Source organism: Aedes albopictus, chromosome 1 (genome assembly GCF_035046485.1).
Source record: "Aedes albopictus strain Foshan chromosome 1, AalbF5, whole genome shotgun sequence".
Classification (NCBI taxonomy): Eukaryota; Metazoa; Arthropoda; class Insecta; order Diptera; family Culicidae; genus Aedes; species Aedes albopictus.
In genome coordinates, this window is record NC_085136.1 from 133,371,032 (window position 1) to 133,397,948 (window position 26,917).

The following is a 26,917-nucleotide window of genomic DNA, read 5'->3' on the forward strand; positions in this document are numbered from 1 at the left end:
ATTTCACAGTTTTTCTAATGTTTTTTGTTTATTTTCATAAAACAGTCACCCTGCGAACAAATTGATCATTAGTTTTGATAATTTTTTCTTTCGTTTATTTGTTATATGTCTACTCATATACATTGGAAGGCCGGCTAAAGAGGCACGTTATCTTCCATTTGGGGCATTTGTTCCCATGTGTTTCATGATTCCACATGCTTGACTAAGAAAGGAAGGTCTAATATTTCGTAACAGTGTAATTCGAAAGCACAGCCTATTTTTAAAAGAAGGAAAAATCTCATATGAACTATGCAGTTTGGTTGCTAGTAAAACCTTTATCAGTGTAATTACGGAAAAAATCTACCATAGAGTTAACAGTTCAACTGCCATAAGCTGCAACAATGCCACTCGAAAGAAAAACCTTTGATTAACCCGTTTTGGTCATAGTTAGAAATTTAATTTCAGAAAATCGCCGTGACTTCATTTTTCAACCGATATTTACAAAATTTGGAATGAAGACCGCGCTACATCCCTAGTTGCATGGAAAAATATCAAAATGGTTTTTTGGTTCTTGGGGTTTGAGTTTTTGAAGGGGGGTCAAATAGGGTCAAAAATTGACCAACTTCCTTTTAATCACTGATTATTTGTGAGAAACACATGGAAAAAGATTGCAAATGTGTTCAATTATCGTTTTATTATTGCAAATGCATTGTTTGAGTAAATTGGGATTACCTGGTTCTGGTTTCGGATGTTCTGTGTCACGTTTGGGGTGCCTTCAGGAGACACATTTCGCAAGTTCCTGACACCTGACATTTTGCATAGCATAATTCTAAAAAACACATTTGTCATGTCCCATTCTACATAGTGTCGCAAATCAAGTATTTGGGAGGAATATTCAGAAATTTTTGGACATATTGACCACCATCCCGGATGTTTCGGGAACCTGGGGCTACCCGGAAATAGTGGCCTTTTCCCGAACAATTACGAAACCTGGCTTGCGACACATCCAACATCATGATTTTGCAAATCAAGAGTGTTGGAGGTGAATTCGGAGGTTTTTGGACAATGTGACCATCAGAGGGAACACCGTCAAGCTCGGTATGGAGGGTTTCCGCGATGGTCAATCGGAGACAGCTGCCGGAATTCCAGGGGTTTTGTACCTTTCGTCGCCTGCAATCACTTATTATAACCATAATAAATATGAATATGGTATGGAATTCGGAAATTCCCATAAAAAGTCCAAGGACAATTATTTTCTCTTCGACATTATTTTATTTAAATTTGATCGGAAAACTTATTTGTGAATTCTTTTAGAAGTTTATTCAAAATTCTCGAAATCATTTTTGGTTTTTATTTTATGTTATTTCAACTTAAAGCTAATTCTACGCTTAAATATTTTTTTGGGAAATTTATTTGGCAATTTTTATAGAAATTCCAGCGGTAGTATTTGGAGGAATTATTCGTAGTTCCTTTATAAGTTTCTTCGGGAAATAATATAATTATTTCAACAGCAATTTCTGAAATTCCTGCGGCAATATTTAACAAATATTGTCGTAAATCGTTTTAAAGTTATTTTGCCAAATTCATCAATAATTCTTTTGGCAATTTATTTGGGAATTCATTAAGCAATTCTTCCGCGAATTTATTCAATATTTTCAGAATTTTCCAGACATTATTTTCAACTTTCCTGCGACAACGTTTTCGGCAATAATTATAAAATCCTTTCAAAAGTACCTACGTTTGAAAATTTCTTTAAAAACTCTTCCGAAAAATAATTTGAAATTTATTTTAGGCAATTTTTAGAAATTCCTTCATAATTTTTTTTTGAGGGATTTCTCCAGCAATTACTTTGCAAATTCATCTTACATTATGTTGAGGGATTTTTTCGGCATAGTTCGGGAAAATATTCGTATATTATTGCGGATTTTTAGAAAAATTTCCACTCTGCGGTAGCCGCCGAGTTCTACCGCAGCTGTCAAAGTCCTACCGCAGGCTTGAAAATCATCCTATCATTGAAACTAAAGGCCAAATCAAAGCATGCCTGCAAGGTGAATTGCACTGAAAACCAACAACAAACAATGATCATCGGCGTCGTAACCAAGGGTAATCAAGGCATCGCTAGGGTAAATCGATGATACCTCAGTGAAAATCAGTAGTCTGACAGCTGCGGTAGCTTTTCGTTCTACCGTAAAACGGAAAGTTTTCTCTAAATTAGCAATATTTTGAACGTTTCTTCGGCAACTAATGAGAAAAAATTCGGAATTTATGAGAAAAAAAATCGTTGATTCTTGTGAAGATTCGCATTCTTTTCTGCAAAGATTCCTCCAGGAATTCCTCCAGAGATTCCTCCAGGAGTTCCTCAATAAAAAACTTCAGGGATTCTTCCAAGAAATCATCCAAGCATTCCTCCAGGAATTCCTCCAGCGATTCCTCGAGGGATTCCTCCAAGAATTCCTCCGAAGATCCCTCCAAAAAATTCTCCAGAGATTCCTCTAGGAATTTCTCCAGGGATTCCTCCAGGAATACCCCCAAGGATTCCTCCTGGGAAACTGCCAGAAAATCGTCCAAGCATTCCTCCAGCGATTCCTCAAGAGATTCCTCCAGGAATTTCTCCGGCGATTCCTCCAGAAATTTCTACAGGAATTCCTCCAAAAATATTTCCAAGTATTCCTCCAGAGATTCCTTTAGGAATTCGTCCAGGGATTCCTCCAGGAATTTCCGCAGGGATTCCTCAAGAAACTTCTCCAGGAATTTATCCAGGGATTCTTTAAGGAATTAAAATTCCTCCAGGGCTACCTCCAGGGCTACCTCCAGGGATTCCTCCAGGGAATCATCCAGAAATTCCTCCAGGGATTCCTCCAGGGATTCCTCCAGGAATTTCTCTAGGGATTCCTCCAGGAATTCCACCAGGCATTCCTCCTGGCATTCCCCCAGGAATTCTTCCAGGGTTTCAGGAATTTCTCAAGGAATTGTCCCAGTAATTCCTCCAAGGATTCCTCAAGGAACTCCACCAGCGATTCCACCAGGAATACCTCCAGGGTTTCTCCAGGAATGTCTTCAGGAATTTCTCCAGAGTTCCTTCAAGAATTTCTCCAAGGATTCTTCCAGGAATTTCTCCAGACATTCCTCCAGGAATTTCTCCAGACATTCCTCCAGGAATATCTCTAGGGATTTCTCCACGGATTCCTCCAGGAATACCTCAAGGGGTTCCTGAAGGAATTCCTCCAGGCTATCCTCCAGAAATACCTTCAGGGATTCCTCCTGGGATTCTTCCAGGAATTCCCCCAGGCATTCCTCCAGGATTTCCTACAGAGATTCCGGAAGAAATTTCTCCAAAGATTCCTCCAGGAGTTTCGTCAGGGATTTCTCCAAGAATTTCTCAATGGTTCCCCCAGCAATTTCTCCAGGGATTCCTCAAAAAAATCATGCAAGGATTCCTCCAGAAACTCCTTCAGGGATTCCTCAAGGAATTCCCCCAGGGTTTTCTCTAGGGATTCCTTAAAGGATTCATCCAGGAATTCCTCCACAAATAACCTCCAGGGATTTCTCCTGGGCTTCCTCCAGGGATTCCCCCAGGGATTCCTCCAGAAATTCTTCAAAAAATACCTCCAGGGATTCCTCCTGGGCTTCCTCCAGGGATTCCTCCTGGGCTTCCTCCAGGGATTCCTGCAAGGATTCCTCTAAAAAATACCTGCAGGGATTCCTCCAGGAATTCCTCAGGAAATTCCCAAATGGAGGAGAACGTGCCTCTGGAGCCGACCTACTGATACCTGAAGGATTCCTCCAGGAATACCTCCAAGAATTCCACCAGGAATTTCTCCAGGGATTCCTCCAGGAGTTTCTCCAGGGATTCCTTAAGGAATTCCTCCAGGGCGCCTCCAGGAATTTCGCCAAGGGCTCCTCCAGGGGATCCTCCAGAAATACCTCCAGGAATTGCTCCAGGGATTCCTCCAAGTATACCTTAAGAAATTCCACCAGGAATTTCCCCAGGGATTCTTCCAGGAATTTCTCCAGGGATTCTTTAAATAATTTTTCCAGGATTCCTCCAGGAATTTCGTCACGGATTCCTCCAGGATTTCCTCCAGGGATTTCTCAAGGGAATCTTCCAGAAATTCCTCCATTAATTCCTACAGGGATTCCTCAAGGAATTTCTCCAGGGATTGCTCCAAGAATTCCTCCAAGGACTCCTTAAGGAATTCATCCAGGAATTCCCCCAAAGTTTCCTTAAGCAATTCCTCCAGGGACTCCTCCAGGAATACATCCATCGATTCCTCCAGGATTTTCTCCAGGGATCCCTTAACGAATTTCTCTAGGGTTTTTTTTTTCAAGTATTCCTCCAAGGATTTTTTTTTCATAAATTTCTCCAGGGATACCTCCAGGGTTTCCTCCAAGAAATCCTGCACGAATTCTTTCAAAAAAACCGGAGATCGACAAGCCAAGGGCTGAAAATTTCCTTAATAAAGCTCCTGAGCGATTCCAAGCAACAGCATCAAAATTAAGGAAAATTTTTAATTCATGATTTTCTATTGAACTGAAACTTTGCACAGTTTTTCAGTTCCATCTAAATCGCCATTTTTCGATATCAAATTTTTATTTAGAGCCACGACTAACTTTTCAAAAGGGTGTATGTGAAAATGGTTCAAAAATATTCAAAAATATGCACAGCAAAAACGGATTGTTCGATTGTTATGAATTTTTCAGCAAAGTTAGATAGCTAAATGGTGATTTCTAAGAAAATATACACTGTGAAAAAAAAAATCTATTTTATCATTGAAAAACATCATTTTTGTCACAAAAACTCAAATATCTCAAAACCCTATCTTTTTACCAACTTGAATTTTTTAGGGAAAACGGTCCATTGTATTAGCAATCTGCCATAAAAATTTGGTGATGGTAAACTAATAAACAAAAAAGTTATAACATTTCAAAAATTTCACAATTTTTACATTTAGTAAAAAAAAATTTTCTGTGTAAATTATTTCGGCCGGGAATCGCGATTTGATGCTGATTTTATTGTTCAGCAAAGTTAGATAACTAAATGGCGATTCCTAAGAAAATATACACTGTGAAAAAAATCTTTTTTAACATTAAAAAATATCATTTTTGTCACAAAAACTCAAATATCTCAAAACCCTATCTTTTTACCAACGTAATTTTTTAGAGAAAACGGTCCATTGTATTAGCAATCTACCATGAAAATAAACAAAAAAGTTATGACAATTCAAACATTTCACAATTTTCACATTTAGTAATAATTTTTTTTAGTGTAAATTATTTCGGCCGGAAATTGAAGTTTGATGCTGATTTTATTGTTAATGGCCTTGCGTGAGTAAAACAAGTTGTTTTTATTATATATTATATATACATATAATATAATATACTATGTACCGTAATGTTCCGATTTTATCACGCCCTCCGCGCATTAGTCGTTTATTCATTAATTTGCTGTTACATTTGAGGACAAGTGTTTTCCCTCTTCTTCAAGATTAATGTTGAAAGCGTGTTTTGCAACGTTAAAAATATTGAAATGGGTATAGATGTTGAAGAATATTACAGGGCATTTTTGAAAAGGGGCGTAATTAAATTGTTTAAACAGATGTCGCTGATGGCAATTTCTCAGTTGTTGTCGTTTTCGAACTTCCTGCGCCCTGCTTTACCGATGATATACAGATGGCTCGTTTGTCAAATTCTAGACGGCAGGACGTGCAAATGCGTAATTTTGTACACAATGTGGACATTTGGGCATAACCAGTCTCTTTCAGTTTATCTATGGTGCTTTCGGTGAGATTTCGTAACTCTTTTGAACATTTTTTTTTTTCATCAAACGGTCTACAAGAGAGCGTTGAGTTGAAGACCTTTGAGAAAGCGACTGTTCATCTTGTTCGTTAGATTATAATAAACAAAATCACTTATTAATTTTAACTTACTTGTTTGGTGTTGGTGGCTGAAGAAAAAAAATACTATACAATTTTTAATATTCATAGCGGTAGTATTTTTTTGTTTTTTTCGTGAGCATTGTCAGGTATGTATACAGACAAACAAACGTAACACTGGCGAAATTTTCATTGACCACGCCTTCAACGATCATTTTGAATCTTGGTTGTGGCTTTCATAACAAGAAGAGCGCCCATCGTTTTTCTTTGCGTTTGACGTTTCACACTAGCGCCTTCTGATGACGATATTGCACAACGCAGTGTTTCGTGAAACATTTCCACCAGGTGGTGATAGTGTGAACTGGGCGATGAATTTTCACTAAAATTGTTCTAGGCGTTTCGTCTGTTTGTCTGTGGTATGTACCTCTTATGCATTTGTTGTTGTTGAAGTTACTCGCATTCTTCCGATCATAAAGTCTGTTCTCTACACACTTAATTTTGATTACCGAGTTCGGTAATTTTTTGACGAGATTAAAACTGCTGAGCACCGAACTCGTTCAGCAAAAATGCATTGTTTACCTTTTCCATACGATTTTGACAGTTGTTTTACTGAGCCTCAGTAAAATCGATTACCGAAACTACCGAGATCGTACTGCTGTTATAATCTCGTCAAAAAAGTACCGAACAGGCAATTCAGAAATAAGTGTGTAAGAGGGATTTTTTTTGCGGATAAACTAGACGTATACGCGTATAAAAAAACTTTTATTATACAGCTTTTGTCTTAAAAATAAATTCAATTCCATTTTTCTTATAATCAACAGCTTTTCAACACTATCAAGGGATTTTTTCACCAGTCACGTACAATAAAAAGTATGACAATCTCAATATTTTTGATCACAACACTGGATCGCGTCTAAGTTTCAAATAGATACTATAGTAATTACGAATAATCAAACTAAAGTATCATGAAAACAACTTGTTTAATTCAGGCGGTAGCCTTTACAATAAAATCAGCATCAAAATATAATTCTCGAAATAATTTACACAGAAAAAAATTTTTTTTTGTTACTAAATGTAAAAATTGTGAAATGTTTGAAATGTCATAACTTTTTTGTTTATCAGTTTACCATCACCAAAATTTTATGGTAGATAGCTGATATAATGGGCCATTTCCCCTAAAAAATTGAAGTTGGTAAAAAGATAGGGTTTTGAGATATTTGAGTTTTTGTGACAAATATCATATTTTTTCAAAGTAGAAAAAGAAATTTTTTACAGTGTATATTTTCTAAGGAATCATCATTTAGTTATCTAACTTTGCTGAAAAATTTATAACAATCGAACAATCCGTTTTTGCTGTACAGCTTTTAGAATATTTTAGAACTATTTTCGCATACACCCTTTTGAAAAGTTAGTCGTGAGTGAATATGAAGGTTTAATATAAAAAAATGGCGATTTACATGAAATTGAAAAACTGTGCAAAGTTTCAGATATTTTTGAAATGGTCGCTCAGGATCGACTGACATGACTCCGTGGAATTCCTCTCCTCCTCTTCTTGGCGTAAAGTCCCAACTGGGACAAAGCCTGCTACTCAGCTTAGTGTTCTATGAGAACTTCCACAGTTATTAACTGAGAGCTTCCTCTGCCAATGACCATTGTGCATGTGTAGGGTAAAAAATATAATTTGGACATGTATGTAATTTGGACATGCACGGCGATGTATGTCTTGTTCCGGGGAGCTAATAAAAGTGGATACTTCTCAATATCGATTATTAGATCAAACAGACCCTATTCTGATGACTCACGTTGAAAATACGCTTAACAATTAAGAATTTACTTCAAAATTATCGAAAATGTAAATTCTTTCACTAAAACCCCTCAAATGCACAGGTATGCAAGACGACATACACTTCACAGTCGAATACAATATTCACCGCAAAATCGTTGATTTAATAATTGCAAGAAATTTCAAAGCCTTATTGCAATGAAACATGTTCAATAAAGAAACATTAGGCAGCCAATCTCTTAACATTCATCTAGAACGCTTAAAATAGGTGGTGTCCAAAATACATTACAAGTTTTCTACTGTAAATATATTTTGGTCATCTGACGAACTACATGGGGATGCTGTGCGATTGCATACTTGGAGGCGTATTTTGGGGGCTGGCGATATTTCCTCGATTTTTACAAAAACTGTAATAGTTATCAAAATAGATGCTTGTTAAGCGGAGACATTTGATTATTTGCAATAAAATATTTGTTAATTTATGCTACTTCCATTATTTACCAGTATTCATGGCTTAACATTGAGATAATTGCCCTGTCCAAATTATATATACCTGAGGGTGTCCAAAACATATATTCGGTGTCCAAAATGCTATTCTAATAGGCGATTGGAAATTGTGATTTTCTTAGCTTGAAATGCTTTCGTTAAGGTTTTTGTCACCAGGAACGCAAAGTACAATCATATTATAAGCGTATTAGTGACTTTGAAAAATAATTAATTTCTTTCTAAGGAAGCTAGGGGACGATTTTTCCAACGTTGTCCTCAGCCTGTCCAAAATACATGAATTACCCTATATCGTGTGGCAGGCACGAAGATACTCTATGCCCACGGAAATTTCCATTACGAAAAGATCCTGGACTGACCGGGAATCGAACCCGTCGAATACCCACGCCTTTACAGCTGTGGCTATAGGGGCCCTGTCCTTAATAAAGCTAATTATCATAATCATAATTATCATAATTCTTTCAAAAATACCTCCAGGGATTCCTTCAAGCATTCCTACAGGAATTTCTCCAAAAATACCTACAGGAAATCCCCAAGGAAGTCCTCAGGAGCTCCCACAAAATTACGACCGTTATCGCAATATATGTGGTTCGGCTTGCCACGCCGGCCAGTAAACCGGCGCAAACTTGCGATGAATGCCTCTGAAGTTAAGTCGGGGACTAGGTCAAGGTGTACTGCCTTAACAGTCAGACAAACGTAAACACATACGTACGCCTTGACCGGGGCTGCTTTTCTGTTGAGGGGACGAAAAAAGATGGGGCCGGCGAAATCGACTCCGACGTTTTCAAATGTTACTCGAACCGGTGGTAGGTTGCCCATTAGTTGCTCCAACGACTTTGGTGACGCACGGCTGCAGGTAACGCAACGATGTACGATGCTGCTGGCGAGACTCCGTCCATTCAGAGGCCAGAAGCGATGACGTAGGGATGACAGCAGAAGAGTCGGACCACCATGCAGTGTTCTCAGGTGCTCGAGTGAGACGATCATCTTGGTTAGTCGATGATTTTCTGGGAGTATCACGGGGTGCCGCTTGTCAACACTGAGCCCGGAATGGTGCAGCCAGCCGCCAACTCGAATCAATCCGTCGATGAGTTGTGGGTTCAGGAAGCGTAACTTGGATTTCTTGCTAACGGGTTCCTTCCGAGCGAGCTGCTTTAATTCCGAACCGAACGCGTCTTCTTGCACACGACTTACCAAGCGGAGTAACGCGCGATCGATTTCCGACGCCGTCAACGGACCGGTTACGCGATCACTTTTCGGCAAACGAGTGTTCTCGACGAACCGGAGCCACCACGATCGATAATGTCCTCTGGTTCTGTGAATACAGGCAGGGCAACAACTTTCCGTAGTTCTGGATCTTCGGGGTTCTGCTTTCGCGAAACGTATTTCTTCGGCCATGGTTCACTCGATGATCTGATCCAGATGGGTCCGTTCCACCATAGACTGCTTTCGACAAGGTTCTCTAGGCTGGTTCCCCTGGACAGCAGGTCAGCGGGATTGTCCTCGGAAGGCACATGGTTCCAAGATGCGGCAGCGGTCAACTCCTGAATTTCTGCAACTCGATTGCAGAAGGTCTTCCAGGTTGAAGGCGGAGCTGAGATCCAATCCAGTGTTATGGTTGAATCTGTCCATAGGTATACTGGAGCCACGAGCGAAGTGCTTTTCTGGATCTGAGCCAGAAGATGTGACAACAGCAGCGCAGCGGGGAGCTCCAGTCTTGGTATTGACTTGCTGCTGAGCGGAGCTACGCGCGACTTAGCCGTTAGCAGTTGGGTATAGCATTGGCCATTCAACATGATCGACCTTATATACGCACATGCTCCGTATGCCTGCAGGGATGCGTCGCTGAAGCCATGGATTTCCAACGTTTGATGCGGTGAGAGCATGACCAACCGCGGAATACGAAAACCTTCTAGATGATCCAGATCTCGCTGATACGAAATCCATTCCTTTTCAAACTGCACCGGAAGTGGAGTATCCCATTCCAATTGGCGTTTCCAGAGGGCTTGCATTATAATTTTAGCGCGGACGATTGTAGGACCTAGCAGCCCGAGGGGATCAAATAGGCTGCTCATCTGCGACAGCACGGTTCTCTTGGTGATTTGCCGATTCTCCTTCCAATTCGGTAGTTTGAACGAAAGTTGATCAGTGGCAGGCTCCCAACGTAGACCAAGCGCGTTAACGGATGTGTCTCGATCTAGTTCTAGCAGTGTACGTGTTTCTCGAAGATTCTGTGGTACAATATCCAACACGTCTTGGCAGTTAGACGACCACTGCCGAAGAGGGAAACCTCCGGCGTCCAGGAGTCCAATCATTTCTCGCACGATAACCTTCAAGTGCTCCGCGTCGTTGAAACCAGTAAGGAGGTTGTCCACATAGAAATCTTGCAGAGCTATTCTAGCCGCAAGCGGAAATCGGCATTCTTCGTCCGTAGCCATCTGTTGAAGAACGCGCATTGCTAGGAAGGGCGAGTTGTTCAAACCGTACGTGATGGTGAGTAACTGGTACACCTTCAAATGGAGCTCAGGATCATCACGCCACAATATTCGTTGTAACGCTTGATCGGACGAATGAACCAGAATCTGCCTATACATCTTTTCGATATCGGCGGTCACCACGAAACGGTACAATCGGAACCGCAGAACAATTTCCACTAGCATTTGCTGGATCGTGGGACCAGGAACAAGGACGTCGTTTAGAGACAAGCCAGAGCGTGATTTGCAGGATGCATCAAACACAGTTCTGAGTTTGGTGGTGATGCTCTCCGGCTTCAGAACTCCATGATGTGGGAGAACAAACTGCGGTTGGACGTTCAGTTCCTCTTCTGACACTTCGCGCATATGCCCCAGTGCAATGTACTGGGCGATGAAATCTTGATACAGATCCCTTTTCTGCGGGTCGGTCATGAGGGAACGCTCCAGGGAATAGAAGCGTCGTGGGGCCTGGTACACGTTGTCATCCAATTGTGGGACGAGTTCTTCGCGTTTTGACAATCCAACGACGTATCGACCTTCGGGGGTCCGGGTAGTTTTGGCCAGGAAATGTTCCTCGCAAAACTTGTCAGATGCTGACCAACCTTTGGTGTCATGAACGGTTTCCAACTCCCAAAACTTTCGAAGCAATTCTTCCACGTGGACGGCGCTACTTATCAAACAGGTACGAGGATCAGCATGGTCGTGATCGCGAATGGTGCACGGTCCTGACACCACCCAACCGAGTACAGAATTCTTCAAAACCGGCAACTGCTCACCAAGCTGGATACGACCGTAGCGAAGAGTGTCGAAGAAGAATTGAGCTCCCAAGATTATGTCAATTTCATTCGACACGTGGAACGTTGGATCAGCAAGACGCAGTGTTTCAGGAATATGCCATTCCCAGATATTGATTGTTGATCCTGGTAGCTTGATGGCGAGAGAGGGAAGAACTAGAAGTTGCGGTTCGATAACATATGGAGAAACTCTTGACGATATCTTGGCGATTACGGAGTGCGTGACCTTAGCAGTTGATCGTCCTATGCCACACACTAGAACAGGAGCAGAAGCACGAGTACATGGGAGTCGGAGTTTCTCGGAAAAAGCCTTCGTGATGAAGTGGCTCTGTGATCCTGAATCCAGGAGACAACGAGCAAGAACCTTGCGACCATTGGCATCCTCAATTTCTACCAGTGCGGTAGGAAGAATCACAGCGGTGTGTACACTCATTGCACAATTATGGGTCACACACAATTATTAGTCACTTTCCACTTTAATAGATAAATACTAATTAATTGCAAACTTTTGTTAGCCCATTATCATTTTTCGTTCATAAGTTGATTTGTTTTGTGTCACTATACGTATTGCACACGGGCTTATACGTTTAAATATACATATTTTCTATATTTATTTGTTCGGCGCAAAACATCTGTCAAAGTAACGCTTCGATTGTGAACATCGGAAAGTGCGTGCGCTGCTTTTGTAAGCTCTGTAAAAGCGAGCTTTAGTGATTTTCAAGTGCGAAATGGTATCGTCACCAGAACAAAGGTATAATTTACGTTCTAAATGTAGAAATTCATATGACTGCAGCTAATTAAAGCTTATTTAAGGCAAAATTTAAGTGACTCATTATTGTGCCAAAGAACACCGAAAATCACACAATTATGGGTCACCTTTTGTGCAGCATAATATTGAGAGTTTTGCGTACATGCACATTGCATACTTTTAGGCGTTTATCGGTGGTTGTGTTGGAGATTTTGTCCTAATTTTGAAAAATTGATTCCAAATCGTAAAAACACGCTTCGTTAAGAGGTTTGAGACCAGTTTTAGATTCTACTTTAGCTGATCTATCGAAAATAAGTGATCATTCATTGAGAAAATAGACACAACATTATTGTTGAGCCGATTCCTCTTGAGTGACCCATAATAGGCAACAAATTGACCCATAATTATTACACAGCCAATTTTGACCCATTATTGTGGTATTCATTATTCACCAACATTTTGGTAATTTTCACCGCCTAAAGTGAATTTTACAAGCAGATTTTTATAAAAAACAATAACAAGAAGCTTCAAAAAAGAGAATATAAAACAAAAATAATGGAAGTGTTATTTTTGAATGAAAAACGTACCATAATATAGAATGATTGTTCCTTGAGTGACCCATAATTGTGCAACGAGTGTACATTCTCCTTGTCGTATGCCATCATGGCAAAGTGCAGGTTTCCAGGAACTGTTGGCACTGTAGAACGTTGTGGAGGATGCGAACCGACAACCGGGGACAACCTTGGAGGTTGGGACAGATTCTGCGACGATGACGCAGGAACATTCACTACAGGAGGCGGAGTCGGTTGAGCAAGGGACGGAGCAGAGGGTTGTGCAACAAGAGAGACAGACGCGCTTTCTTGAGGACCAGACGAGGGCTGTAGCACGAATTGTGCCCCATGGAGGAGAGTGTGGTGTTTCTTATGACAGCGGTTGCATGTTTTGCTTTGACAGGACTTGGCTAAGTGATCCGTACTGCGGAGACAATTAGCACACAACTTCTTGACCTTGACGAATTCAAACCGTTGCTGTTCAGATAGCTTCTGGAAATCAGGGCAATGGTATAGGAAATGGCTTTGGGTGCATTTTTCACACTTCCTAGCAGATTGTACACCTTGCGAGGAGGACGAGGAACTGAAATGAGCGGCGGACTTCACTGGCTTCACCCTAGGGTCACGACTGGAACCAGGAGACGGACTAACACACTGCAAAACTCTGGCATAGTTCTGCAGGTAGTTTACCATTGACATATACGTAGGCATATCATCATCGTCTGAATCGTCACCTGCCGCACCACCAAGAACATTGGCAACATTGCCACTGTCCAGCCGGGCACAGTAGCTCTCCCACTCTTTCAGCGTGTGCGGATCCAAACGAGTAGACAGCTGGTAGACCAAAAGCGAATCCCAGGAACTGGTGTCTTCTCCAAGTCGCCTCAGGACAGAAATCTGCTGCTCAAACCTGTCCACCAAGTTGAGTAGCTCGTCAGCCGATTCCTTCTTAATACTGGGTACCTCAAACAACGACTTGATGTGGCACCGTATGAGCTGCCGCTTGTTTTCATAACGTAGTTTCAGCGCTCTCCAGGCGTCGCGGTATCCGTCCTCGCTAATTGAAATAGGCTCAATGATCTTGGCAGCAACTAGCCCCTTGAGATATTGAAACTTTTCGACATTACTGATTTCGACACGACTTCCAATTGCAGAATCAAATGCGTCACGAAAAACGCACCCATCGGCGAGTCTTCCACTGAAGCGGGGAAGATTGATTTCTGGAAATCGAATGTGACTGGTGTGTGTGACGGGTTGCGCGGGAGGAACATCTGGTTGAGCCTTTTGATTGAGACGTTTCGATAGGCATGCACGCAACATGTAGTACTTCATGTCGAAATTCATGCGGTCTTCTTTGTAGTCTTCACCGTGCGATGCCTCAAGAACACATACAGTATTACGATACTCCTTAGTTATCTCTTCAAGCCTGTCTAGCCAAGCTCCTAGCAATTCCTGTTGCCCTGTTTTATCCTCCTTTGCAAAGGTAATTAGCAATTCAAGTGACTCCCACAAGTGATCTCTAGCCTTCCTCAGGACCAAGGATCGGTATATTCGCCTCACTCCATTCATATTCACTCCTCTTTGCTGAAGCGAATCGAGAAAGATGCAGCAAACGGATCGTCATGATCAAACACGCAACCCCATCATCAGTGGGAAGCGATAAGCCAGCTGCTTGACATGAATATTCGTTGCCATTCGTCGCAGTTTGGATCGCAAGCGAATGAATGAATGGCGAATGGTGAAGAATGCTGGTGAGCGATCGAAGCATAAGTAAAAGAGAACTTCTGCATGTAATGCATACAGGGGATACTCAAAATAACTGGGACAGATAAAATTTTCACTTATCAAAAAATGCTCAACTCGCTGTAACTTTTCGAAAAGGGCATCAGATATTCTCAAATTTTCACTGTAAGTTCAGCAACTAGTTGTGTATCAGTGGTCAAAATTTGGAAAAGATCGGGTCATTCTACACGAAGTTATAAAGGTTCTAGGAAAAGGTATAATTATCCAATAGCCAACTTTGAGCTGTTATATCTCAGGATTCAATGAACCGAATGCAATGAAATTTTGATCATTTATGACTAATATAATGAGCTATTAAAAACTTTTGACTAAACTTAAAATTCTTTACACGAAAGAAAATTATTACGATTAGATTATTTTACTAATATAACACCAATTTATTCAAAACTTCATCATCGTTTCAAAATTCGAGATAGTAATTATAGTTCATTTAAATTCCCTCTAATTGAATTGAACATACTTATGTTTCAAAGGAAAGCAACCAAATAGCCGGCATTAAATTAAAAAAAAGTAATGAGATGCAAATGAAAAATAGATGCATTTACTGATAAAACATGGAATAAATGAAATCGCTATAACTTTTTTTTCTTATTAATATTTTTAAATTAAGTCAACTATTTTTCAAAGTTCATTATATTAGTCATGAATGATCAAAATTTCATTTCACTCGGTTCATTCAATCCGGAGATATAACAGCTCAAAGTTGGCTATCGGATAATTATACCTTTTTCTAGAACCTTTATAACTTCGTGTGGAAACCCGATCTTTTTCAAATTTTGACCACTGATACACAACTAGTTGATGAACTTACAGTGAAAATTTGAGAATATTTGATGCCCTTTTCAAAAATTTACAGCGAATTGAACATTTTTTGAAAAGTGAAAATTTTACCTGTCCCAGTTATTTTGAGTATCCCCTGTTCATTTTTACTGTATTGTTGTTGAAATGCCAGATTAGCAAAGAAAATAATTCGAAAACATCAAATATTCGTATGCACAATATCAATCGCATCACTCACGAATCGCATTCGCTTGCGATGCGAATGTTGACGAATGAGTAATTTGCAAGTGTGGCTTCCCACCGTTCGCCGGAGTTTGCTGTCGTCGCTGACAAGCATACACACGAACTAAAGCGACAACCGTTCGCTGCTGACTGTCTTCGAATGTGGAAGAAGATAAAAAGTGGAAATCAGGAACCCTGCAGGACATCTGCTTGCTTATCACCCTCAACCTTAATCATTAGTGCCATTTACACTTATCAATAAGTTGATTCAACCAAGAGGTTCAATCTTTCCTTCAACTTCATCAAGAAACACAATTTGATGGAAATATTGCTAAATGTATTGCATGCATTTTTATTGAGGAAAACATGGATGATAATGTTGAATCTTGATGTAAATACTGACCAACCTGCAAAAGCGAGGATTGAGGCTGGTGATCATATCCTCAATATTTCCCCTCCGAAAGATTGATCCAACCACCGCTATCATCCAGTTTGACCAAACCATCAAGATCATCCAAGTCCGTCAAACTTTCCCCTTGAGTTGTTTTATTCGATCAATCCAGCAGGGTAAAAGAGTCAGCAGATTGAGCGAAGACCATTCCATCAGTGAGGAAGAGATAGCAATTCACCAACATTCAGCGCGTGTTATACGGCGTTCATGATGGCCAGCTCAATTGAATTTTATGGAATGCTTTGGAAGCAAATTTTTAGAAATAAATAAAGTGTCACGTTTTTGCATTGTAAATAAAATAAAGACTTGATCATTATAAAAGTGCAAATTTCGATATTTCACTTGCTTATTCAATTCCATTAATGATTATGAAAAAATAATGTTTTGATAATTTTGGTTATTTACCACGTCATATTCGATTTTTTGTAAGCATTCATAAACTCTTATATATTGAACCCAATCTCTCGGATAAGTATGATGAATTGGAAAATAGTGGATCTATTTACTAATTCATCATGCTATTTTTCCTAATTTCTTGAGAAGGTTGATGTTTTTTTTAATTTCTAACACAAGTTATGAACTTCTACCGGTGAACCAAAATACTTCATACAAAATGGAACTTAAGCAATAAGTATTAACAGTTAGGTTCGAACTTCAACATGTAAATTTGGAAATCACTCAAAGGGGCTTTTCCCTCTTACAAAATTTAAAGTTAAAAATAAATAAATAAATAAATAATAGTTAGGTTCGAACAAGTTTTGATTTTTGCTAATGTCATAGTAAATATTTAAAGCAGTAGAGGTTTGGAAAACAAAGGCTGATAAGAGGTTATTGCCATATTGATTTGTTTGTTTCGGCTATAATTGAAAATGTTTGCTTTATCCGTTATTAACAGGTTTATCTATAGCTAGATTGATTACTGAACTATGATTAAATTATATGCCTTGAGAGTGACTTTGTGTATTATTGGCAGTGCTTCTCTCTTTGCCATAAGAGTTTTTTGTCGTCCAAATATCTTGAAACTTAGTTGTAAACAGTTTGATTGGCAAAGATGTGACGCCAACTTTCAGTTTATCAGACTAGATAACACCCCATGACGAAAAGAACAAAGCTGTCGAAAATATACAGAGTTTTCTAGCATTTTATACTAAAGGCACTAGAAAATCGCATATACGTTAGTGGGAATTAAAGATGTGATATAAAACATAATGAACCAATATTAAATATTAAACATTATTCCTAAATAATCTAATGAAAATTTACGATGCGCAACTTGTGCTTGAAAATGTTTATTTGGCAGCGCTTTCTTGTTTCCTTTATTCCACCATTCCATCAATTATTTCTTTCTCAAGGATTATTGATGAAATCACGAGGATCAAACCAAGTATCAATCCAATATCTTCGACAAATACCCCTTTCCAGAGAGATAGATCAAGCCGAGGCTCGAGCAGAGAGAAAATCTCCCGGCAGGGAGAGAAGTTAATGCATAAAGAGAAAAAAAAAATAAGTATCCGTGCATGCTTATCATACGTGCACAGCTAGCAAAGCAAAGCCTTTTATTGAATCAATGCGTCGTCGGTGGGTGTGCGGTTGATTTTGAGTCCCACCAATCCCAAAGCCAATAATGCGGAAGATAATGTATACAATGCATTTCTGTCACATTTTTATTTATGTTTTTTTAATGAATTTTCTATTCATATTAATTCTTCTTCTAACCATTTTTACATAATCAAACATTTTACATATTTTTTTATTACGAAAAGTTTTTGGACAGCCCATGGGATGGGACTCGAAACACCGGCAGTGCCGTCTTGCTGAATTACCTTTATATTTCGACATTACACAAAATTACTACTGAAGGGTGTTATATGTCAGAAGGGGGTATTTCTAATTTATAGGTAACGCAGCTAAGCATGTTACCACCATAATGTGCAAATTATTAATTAACTGGTGTTAGAGACCGCCAGTGCACCAGTAATTTTTAGCAAAGTTCGGTGGGACACGAACCGAGTTAGAAGATTACACAAAAAATGTTGTGAACTGCTTATTATCACTAATGCATTGTAATAGTTGGGTTCATTACATTTACCTCTGCATAAATTACTTTACATAAACTTTGCATAAATTTACTACATTACTTCTGCATAAATTGTTTTTTTTGTTCGATGATTTATTACATTTGAATTCAGTTTTTTTGTATAATATATTTCAATAGCTGTTTATTTAAATTTAAAAAAAATACGGCAACACGGCAGAATGCTCTGCAATGATGACGCTCTCGTTCACGCGCTGCTGCATTGAAAGAATGATAGGTTGATCTGGAGGGGAAATATTGAACCAATCAATTGATCCATGGAATAATTTGACCCATGGTTTGAACACTCTTCGAGAGGATTGATGTAACAATTTTGAAGGTGGGGAAATATTGTAGAGAAAATTGAAGAAAAATGCGCTATGGAGGGGAAATATTGCTGTGTGGTTGATCAAACGGAAGATAGGGGAAAAGTTGAATGATTGATGTCAATCTATTTTTGAACAATATTATACATTCAATGCATCCATAAAACGGCCAACTATTGATCAATATATGCACCGTGTGACTGGCGCTATTGTCTTTACGGTGACTCAACGCGATAGTCGAAACGAAACGAATTTCTTTCCGTGCCAGCAATAGGCTCGACCAACCGAACCGACTAAACGAGACAACGAACAGTCGTACCTCACCGACGCCGACGACAACGGCACGGGTTAACGAACCACGACGCGACGCGAGCGCGAGTCGTGTGCAATGATAAAGAAGCAGCGTAGGTACTCACTCAATGACGGCAGCAGCAGTCGATCCCTGTTGTGGCTGGTTGGCAGAGAATTCTCGGGAACAGCGTGGAAAATGAAACGCGAGCAAACGAACGGCAGTTCGCTCTTTGCTCTGCTCTCGCCGACGCACACAGCAAATAATCCTCGGTCTGCGTGGGGAATACACACCAACAACTGAACGGCGCACTATTCTCTTCTCACTTGGATGGCCTGTACCACTCAGCCGCAGTGGTCGGGGTAGCCACCACTAAAGACACTCACAAGTGCCGTATCTTCTCTGCTTGCTTTCCCCACAATACACTGGCACTGTACTTCGTGATCCAAGTTGGATCTCCTTCACTCACACACTCTGAAACCTGGTTGAATCTCGTGGAAATTTCTCGGCACAAGATGGCCGCCCTTGAACTTCTCTTTTCTTTCGGTGGCGCTTCGAGAAATTTCACTGCGCAATTTCGGATATCGACCGAATTTCGTCGATTTTTAGGCACTTTCGCACTTTTTTCACCGTTTCTCGCACAATTTTATGTGGAGGATTCAATTTCACTACACCTTGTCGGTGTCAGCCAATCCTTGACGTAATTTCACAGTAACACGAGTCGGACGGATTTGCACTTTTGCATACCGGGAAAACGACCGAACCGAAAATCCGAGCCGAAGGACCATGTAAAATCCAGAATTTTTTCCGGTCCCGGTCACAGCTCACAACCGACCAAATCTCGGGAACCGGCCTTCGAGGGTTTCGCAGCGGACTTCGAATATGGCGGACTTCCAACTCGCGGGGAATTATTCGGACGGGGAGAAATAACGAAAGAACGCGCCCGAACAGCTTTACTGTTTGCAATAGACTCATTTTATTTCTGTTCTGACTGGGTTACACAGGTTGTCTATAGTTGTGGTAGTGTAAGTTTACTTGGAAAGGAAAACAAGTTACATCTAGTTTATTAGGGTAATTCAAAGTAGTTAACGTATTAGGGTAGGTCAAATTTTTCTAAGTTAGCGAAAGTTTTTTTTTTCTTTTGGCCAGTTAACAGAAATCGTTTCAGTATTCAGTTTTTTTTAATATTATGAGGAGAGCGAACATTTTTCCATGTTTGATGAGCGCAATTTTCAAATTATCTATTTAATATGTCAGCAACATTTTTCCAACTAAGTACGCGACTCTTTTATTATAAAGAGCGACGAAGTTTCATATGGCTATCCGATGAGTGAAGTTTTATGAATATAAGATCGCCGCCTCGATCGCCGCTTCTATTTTGGGGAGCCGACAAATTAATGTTCTGTTTTTGATGTATGAAGAGCGCAATGGTCTCATTCAACATTCAAACTCGTTTATTTTGTTTAAGTTCTTCAAAATTGTCAATTAGATAAGATATTTTATCACCTTAGATTGCAAATCCTTTATTTTAAATGGGTAGACAGACATTCTCACATTTTTATCAATTTGCGATGAGAGCAATTTTCAAGTATAAATAGAATATAGTTAAATTGAATTAAAATTTGTCACATTTTACTTGATATTATGAGTTTTTCATCTGATATCACCACTAGTTTTTTTTTTATTTTATGAAGTTTCCAGCTATTACACCACTTATCTTTGAATTATGATATGTATTTTTTTCCGATCAACAAATTTGATAAATTGAAAACTATTACACTATTATTTTTCAAATATGATTAAACTTGTCCAAACAAAATCATATAAATCCGTAATTTCATATATTACATTGTTAATGATATATTTTGGGGGAATTTCTACGACTGAGATCGCAGCTCATTGAAAAGCGAAGGAATTTTCACATTGTTATTGATTTACGATGAGAGCTGTTTTCGAATCTGAGATAGCCACTTTATATTTTGGGAACTGAAAAATCTATTATCCTTTTTTGGTATAAGATGAGCGCAATTTTAACATCCAAGACTAACACTTTTTTGTGAGTGGGAAAATTGTCTTGTTTGCTTTATTTTGGGAACAGTAAAATAGTTAAATTGAGCGCAATGCTTAAATTATTTATATGGGGGGCGTAGCATCATAAGAGGCGCAGCTATTTTGAAAACTTGGGTAACCAGCTCTGATTTTAGCATGACAGCACTGCTCCGTATCGATGATTGGATGGAAAAGTCTTCGCGTCATCGATGACTATTATTATTATTGGCTCTTTATTATGGGGATTTTCAGCCCGAGGCTGGTTCATCCCCGCGGATCGATGACTATCTTCACATCGGTTTTTGGGCATTCTACATTTGCCTTATCAAGACAATCGTCGGTTTTGTCGTTTGTCTACGCCAGTTAAGGCTGCCTCGAATGATGCAAATTCGCGGATAGACGCTTGGAATGTACCTCCTCAATCTAGGTGAAGCCAGAAGGACAACATTGCCCCGGCTGCACTACCACCTAAGCACACAGCTTGTAGCTAGAGCTCTTGGGGCTCTTGGCTCAGGGAAGCATGAGATAAGAATTTGTGAGGACCAGAGCTATGTTGGACGCTCCAGGTTGTCGACTCACTATTTTACAGCCTGATTCTTGAGAACGGCCAGCAATTCCACTTCCTTTGCTTCTTCCAAGTGGCGTTTCTTCTCCGAAGTTCTGCCGGGTCTCGAGCTGCAGTATGACCGCTCGCGTTGAGTTCTTCTCTACCGAAATCTCACTAGACTCCTCGTCGAACCAATCGTTCCTTGAATTCTATTCCATATACCCAACAGTGTCCTAGGCTGTGTCGTTTATGGCTGCCTCAACCGTACACCAGCTGTCCTTTAGATGGGCCTCATGGAGCTCGCACATGTGATGCAACTCCGTGATGCAACGCTTCCTTGAGATTCTGCACATATACTGAGGTGATCTTTGGCTGTGTCAGTCGTGCCGAGGCGGCCGTCACCGTACTGTGTTGATTACGAAGTGCTTTTTCTCTTTATTATCGAGATATTCTGCCCAAGGCTGGTTCGTCTCCGCGACTTTTACGGAGAGCATTGGGCCGCAACGTCGATAATGTCGGAGAAGTGTCGTCTGCCGTCCCTCGATTAACACGTGGTTAATTTCGTGGTCGAATTGGGATTCCGACTGCTGAGGTGATCTCCAGATGTAACGATAAAGGAGGCTGTGTTGAAGAAGGTCCTACGAATAGCCATGTTCTTGGCTGCGAAATTGATGAGTCGTGTCATGGTAAGCAGCTATCGCACTTGAGTTCGAACTGCGCGTAGAATGTGTCCTTATCATCATCAGGGCTTCTAGTGTGAGGGCTTTTCACGTTGATAATGCTAAAGTTGAAGAATCGGTCATTGATCGTCAAGCTGCCCATTTTCTCGTCGATCGAATACCAACTGATCATGCGCCACTACATATCGCCCATCACGACGAATGCTGTTCTTCGCTCGCGTGTGTTGCCACAGCTCTGGTGGATGGTATGATTACCTCTAATAGTTCGCACTATGGATTCTGTCTAATAGATCCCCTGCAGTGCTACGATGCTGAGTTCACGGCTCTTTTAAACATCGGCAAGTATGCGGGTGCTCCCGATGAAATTGAAAGATCTGAAGTTCCACGTACCAAGCTTCCAATTGTAGGTGCTCAACCGTCACAGTGGTCGTTGCCATTGGAACTGGTTCGTATTATTGTCTTGTTACCTTTTCGCTGCTTGTGGCTTTACGGCTTGCTCGCAGGGCTTGACACCAACCCCCTAACATTCCAGAAGACCGGAGTGCAAAGTTGCACATATAGTCCTTCATTGGAACTAGGGTGTAGATCAGCCGCCCCTAACATCGGGAGCCGTCGTTGTTGTTAGCTGCTCCTACTGGAGAATAAACGCTCAGGCATGCAGGGAATGTACTGATACTGAAACATCTTCTTACACACATCTTAGAAGCTGACTACCGTGTATAGAGATCACAAATAACATATTTATCTGCAATTTGCGAAAAATTTCCACATCATTTCCTACTCAATTTACACCAATTTATCCTTATTGCAGACTTTGTTGGCTTCACCCAATACCTACAACGAAAAAAATAAAAAAAAGAGAAAACAATCTCACCCAAAAAGCCAACCCAGAATACCAACATTTGATTGAGTGACAGCCTTCAGAGCTTCGACTGACAACCGAAACCACCACCGCACCGGCTACGCCACCTCGTCTGAGTCTGTCTTTTTAACGAAGCAAATACAAATCATACGTTCATGATGGGGGCTGGTGGATGGGGGAAGAATGGTTGGAAACCCCAAAACTGGTTCTTCCGTTCCGATCACTTCGGCAACTCTGAAATCAAAGCCGGTCGGTGATGCTCCATGTGCGGGTGGGTGTAGGTATATAGCGTAGCATAGCAGTGTTCATGACAGCAAAAAGTGTCGAAAGGAACTGCTCTTCACCTTCGTCATGCTAGACGACGACGACGATGACGACGCTAGTCGATGGGGAATACATACAGGTGAATTCTACCAGGGGGGAAACCGAGGCACGGAGATTCAATTGAACAAACAGTCAGTGCTCGAAAAACGACTACGACGACGACGATGATGTGACTACGAAGTGGGGTCGAAAAGCAGTTGCATCTTCTAGCGCTCCCCAGTTCGAAAGCTTTGGCAAAAGTGGGAAACGACAGACGATTGTCATTCGAGGAAACCAATAAAAGGGCATTTCCAGCTCCCTCACCACACAGTTCCCTTAGAGTTGGTACGCGATCTGCAACAGCAGCAGAAGAAGATGATAGTTTGCTGATATGTGGGTTGGAGCTGGTCTAGGGGTCACATTACCGTCGTCGTAGAGGCTGCGCCTGTGTTAGGTTTATTGATTCTCCCGAGCGAGCACAGCCCTGCATCGAGAACACATCACAGAAACAAAGAGTCGTTCGCATTTAATATTCATTTCATTCAGTTGAACGTCAAATGTGTGCATGTATGGTGCGCGGCGGGAAACACATGGCATACACAAGAAATGTAGACCCCGGTTAAATAGAAGGGAGGCGGCAATCGACGTGGTAGTAGTTTAAAAGCTTTTCATGTCGCATACAATTTGTATGGAAATTCTCATATGTCTGTAATAATGCAAAAACATTCATGACAATTTCTCGGCTGCACACGGTATGTCATCGCACATACACAAATATGCTGGGTTGTGCAGATACTTACCATATGATAGGCTGGCACATTGCTCTTACTTTCAATTATCAACCTCACTTTTTGAACATGTAGATTGATGGTACATGGGAAAATATAATTCGCTTAACCTTAACAGTTCGACCGTGGTAAACGAGAAATGAACCGGAGCTCCCACGCTTCAGCAGCGTGCGCAGCTTTCTGCTCCTGACTCCTCGCTTCTCCTTAACGGAGACCTAGCCAACCTACTTATCGCGAAGAGGTTTGTTTCACCACTACTTCCACAAGATTTTTAATTTTGATTTTTGAAACTCATTTTTGGATCCCACGAGTTGTTACCGTTTCTGGTGCGCCCTTAGCCCTCGTGGATAATGTCCTCGCACCCAGAGGGGGAAGCGTCCTAAGCCCCAGGCCGCTAGAGCCTAGTCTAGAGCCTCGGCAGCCTACGGCGTGGGTACACAAGACCTCTTTTGTTCCTCGAGTCCCAAGGTCGTTTGAGGTTATGGGGAGGCTTTCGGACCTTGCGAATCACTAAAGATTGGATGTTAGTTTAGAAACGCTTAAACCCTTATGTGGCCGACAGGGTACCCGAGTACCCAGCACCCATTTTGAATACACGGTGTAGAAAAAAGCAAAAAATTTTCGGACACATAACGGTTAATTACTCACTAGATGAACTGCTAAATCGTGGATGGCTTAGGCTTGTTGGTGGGTGGCAGGAGCTGGTTGGTGGAACGTGGTGCGCTTTGACGGAGATAGCAATGGCGGCGGTAGCTTGCAGACTGCGAGCATCGAAGGCGGTTGGTGGAGGCGGAAGTGCACAGGTTCGGCGAGGTTCGTCACGAGGCTTGTCGACAACCGTTGTCGCTGTGGCGGCAGTGATTTGTGAGAGTTCGTCCCGGAAATCGAGGTCCACAGACCTCGTCGTCTAGCGGATGGTGTGTCGGGTCGTCGAAACTTCCGGGGGGATCCGCTACGAGAACCGGTTTTCTCTTGTACTAGGGCTTCCAATTTTCCCGGGATTCAGTTTCCCGGGAAACGGGAAAAAATATAACCATTTCCCGGGATTTCCCGGGATCCCGGGAAACAAGGAAACTTTATTTTCAAGCGAAAAATGTATTTATTTTGAAGAAAATCGTTGATCAGATATCATATTTTTCCATTTCCTATTGTAGAATTTGCACAATTCATCAAATTTCACTATTTCATTAACATGTTTGCTAAAAGTAGTTAATTGTTTATTTTGGGTACACAAACAGGCATACAACAACCCCAATTATGCTTAATTTAATCTTAACACCTGCTACAAAAAATAACTTTAACTAACGAGAAATGCCAAAAAACAAAAAAAAAACTTCGGCGAGGGATTCCGTCAAAGTCAAAGTAAAAAGCTACAAGAGTTAAAACCCATTGAAGCCCAATAATGGCTCCATACGTGCTATTATCTGATCGTATAATTAGCAAGTGCTTATGACGTTGTTGCACCATGATCTAGTTCTAGTAATAATGTTAAAATTGATGTATTCGTAATTAGAGACGAATGCCCCTTCAGGGTAAAGTCTCTATAAAAAAAAATATTCGTAAATAGTTGGGCAGTCACTACGAACTTCTAGAAAGTCAGTTATTACACATTTATGTCACGCAAAATTAGACCATTTTCAAACCAAATAACATCTGCATAGAGCTCATATGATTTGACGAATGTAAATCAAGAAGCTGAGTAAATCAATCATCCCAAATTTAATATTAGTTATTTAACATTTGACAAAAAACATACAATGAATAAAAAAATCCCGGGAAATTCGGGAAATCCGGGATACAAAAAATGTGTTCCCGGGATTCGGGAATCCCGGGAAATCTCATTTCCCGGGAAATCCATCCCGGGATTGGAAGCCCTATCTTGTACGGTTAGCCGTGACGATTGAAAATCGTGCAGGGCGAGACCGGTTGGCTCTGACCGATCCTTAGCGGTTAACCAGTCACCAATGGCGTTACTGGTGATCGGTCGGGACTCTAAGGCCAGTAGGACCGTCCCAAATCGTCTTTGAACTTGGCGGGAAACAAACTTTTGGAGAAACTTTTTGGATTAAAGAATCGAACTGTTCACGACCACGATCACAACTTAAGAGAGCTTATAGGGAAGTGGATCCATCTCGGCAGGGGTCTTATTTTGTGCACTTTTCTGCTATAACTCAGCCAATTCTGAACCAATTAACCCATTTTTTTTGGAATGCGATAATATACGTAAAGTATCTAGCCGTGTACAAAATTTCAAGTCAATTGGTTTGGCATTGACTGAGTTGAAGGCGAAGAGTGCCCAAAATACCAGCCGCTACCCAAGTGGTTCGCTACCCTATTCACATTTTTCCTTGCTCGAACCCCTATCGCTCCATCCATGGCATTGCAATTTCCACCGGTTCCATCTGCAATGTCTCCAGTGCACCCAGCATCTTGGCCGATTGGTAGCTCGCTAGACCGTCGAATGCCTATCGTTTTGCACCGCTACCAAAAGCATCCGTACCCTGCAGTGCCGAATAGGGTTTTAAATTTCTCAACCACTCTTTAGAAACTGGCATGGTGGTGAAAATCGTCAAACTAATTCGCGAGAGCAATTGTAACACTTGACGGTTGCAGAGTAGCACGGGAAAGGAAGCCCACCATGTCAGAACCGAGCCCCGCATTAACTCGGTAACCGAAGAAATACTGTGGGGGGTGCTTAGGTTCACCACAGGCTCCGTTAACAATCGCATCGAGCATCTTGTTCACCCCCTCAATCACTCCTTCCTAGGCACAGGTCTATTCTTAGCTGGCAACTACATGGCTGACGGGGTCAAGAGGGAGTCGTCAGGCCCCTGGACTACCGTCCTTGCTGCTCCCTTGCTCAACAGACACCCGTACAGGAAGGTCCGGGTAAGTGTGGGGTTAAGACAGTCTCCTACAACAAAAGAAAACGCCAGGACTAGTATGTTCTCGACCCACTAAACACATTCCTAAGGGACAGCAGGGACGAAAGTCCCGGGGCCTGACGCACCCCCCCACTTGCGAGTCAGCCGTGTAG

General features: G+C 41.1%; 2 protein-coding genes across 21 annotated transcripts in view; one reads left to right on the top strand and one right to left on the bottom strand.

The window, feature by feature from the left end:
- The window catches only part of LOC109422898 (disintegrin and metalloproteinase domain-containing protein unc-71), a 1,549,374-nt gene that overhangs the window by 218,092 nt on the left and 1,304,365 nt on the right, over window positions 1-26,917 (top strand). The window lies entirely within an intron of this gene.
- On the bottom strand, window positions 9,381-14,050 carry LOC115270984 (uncharacterized). Its single transcript, XM_062855361.1, has 2 exons — window positions 12,743-14,050; window positions 9,381-11,540 (listed from the first exon to the last, which is right to left on the bottom strand). Exons 1-2 carry the CDS (start codon window positions 14,048-14,050, stop codon window positions 9,381-9,383), a joined length of 3,468 nt encoding a protein of 1,155 aa, XP_062711345.1.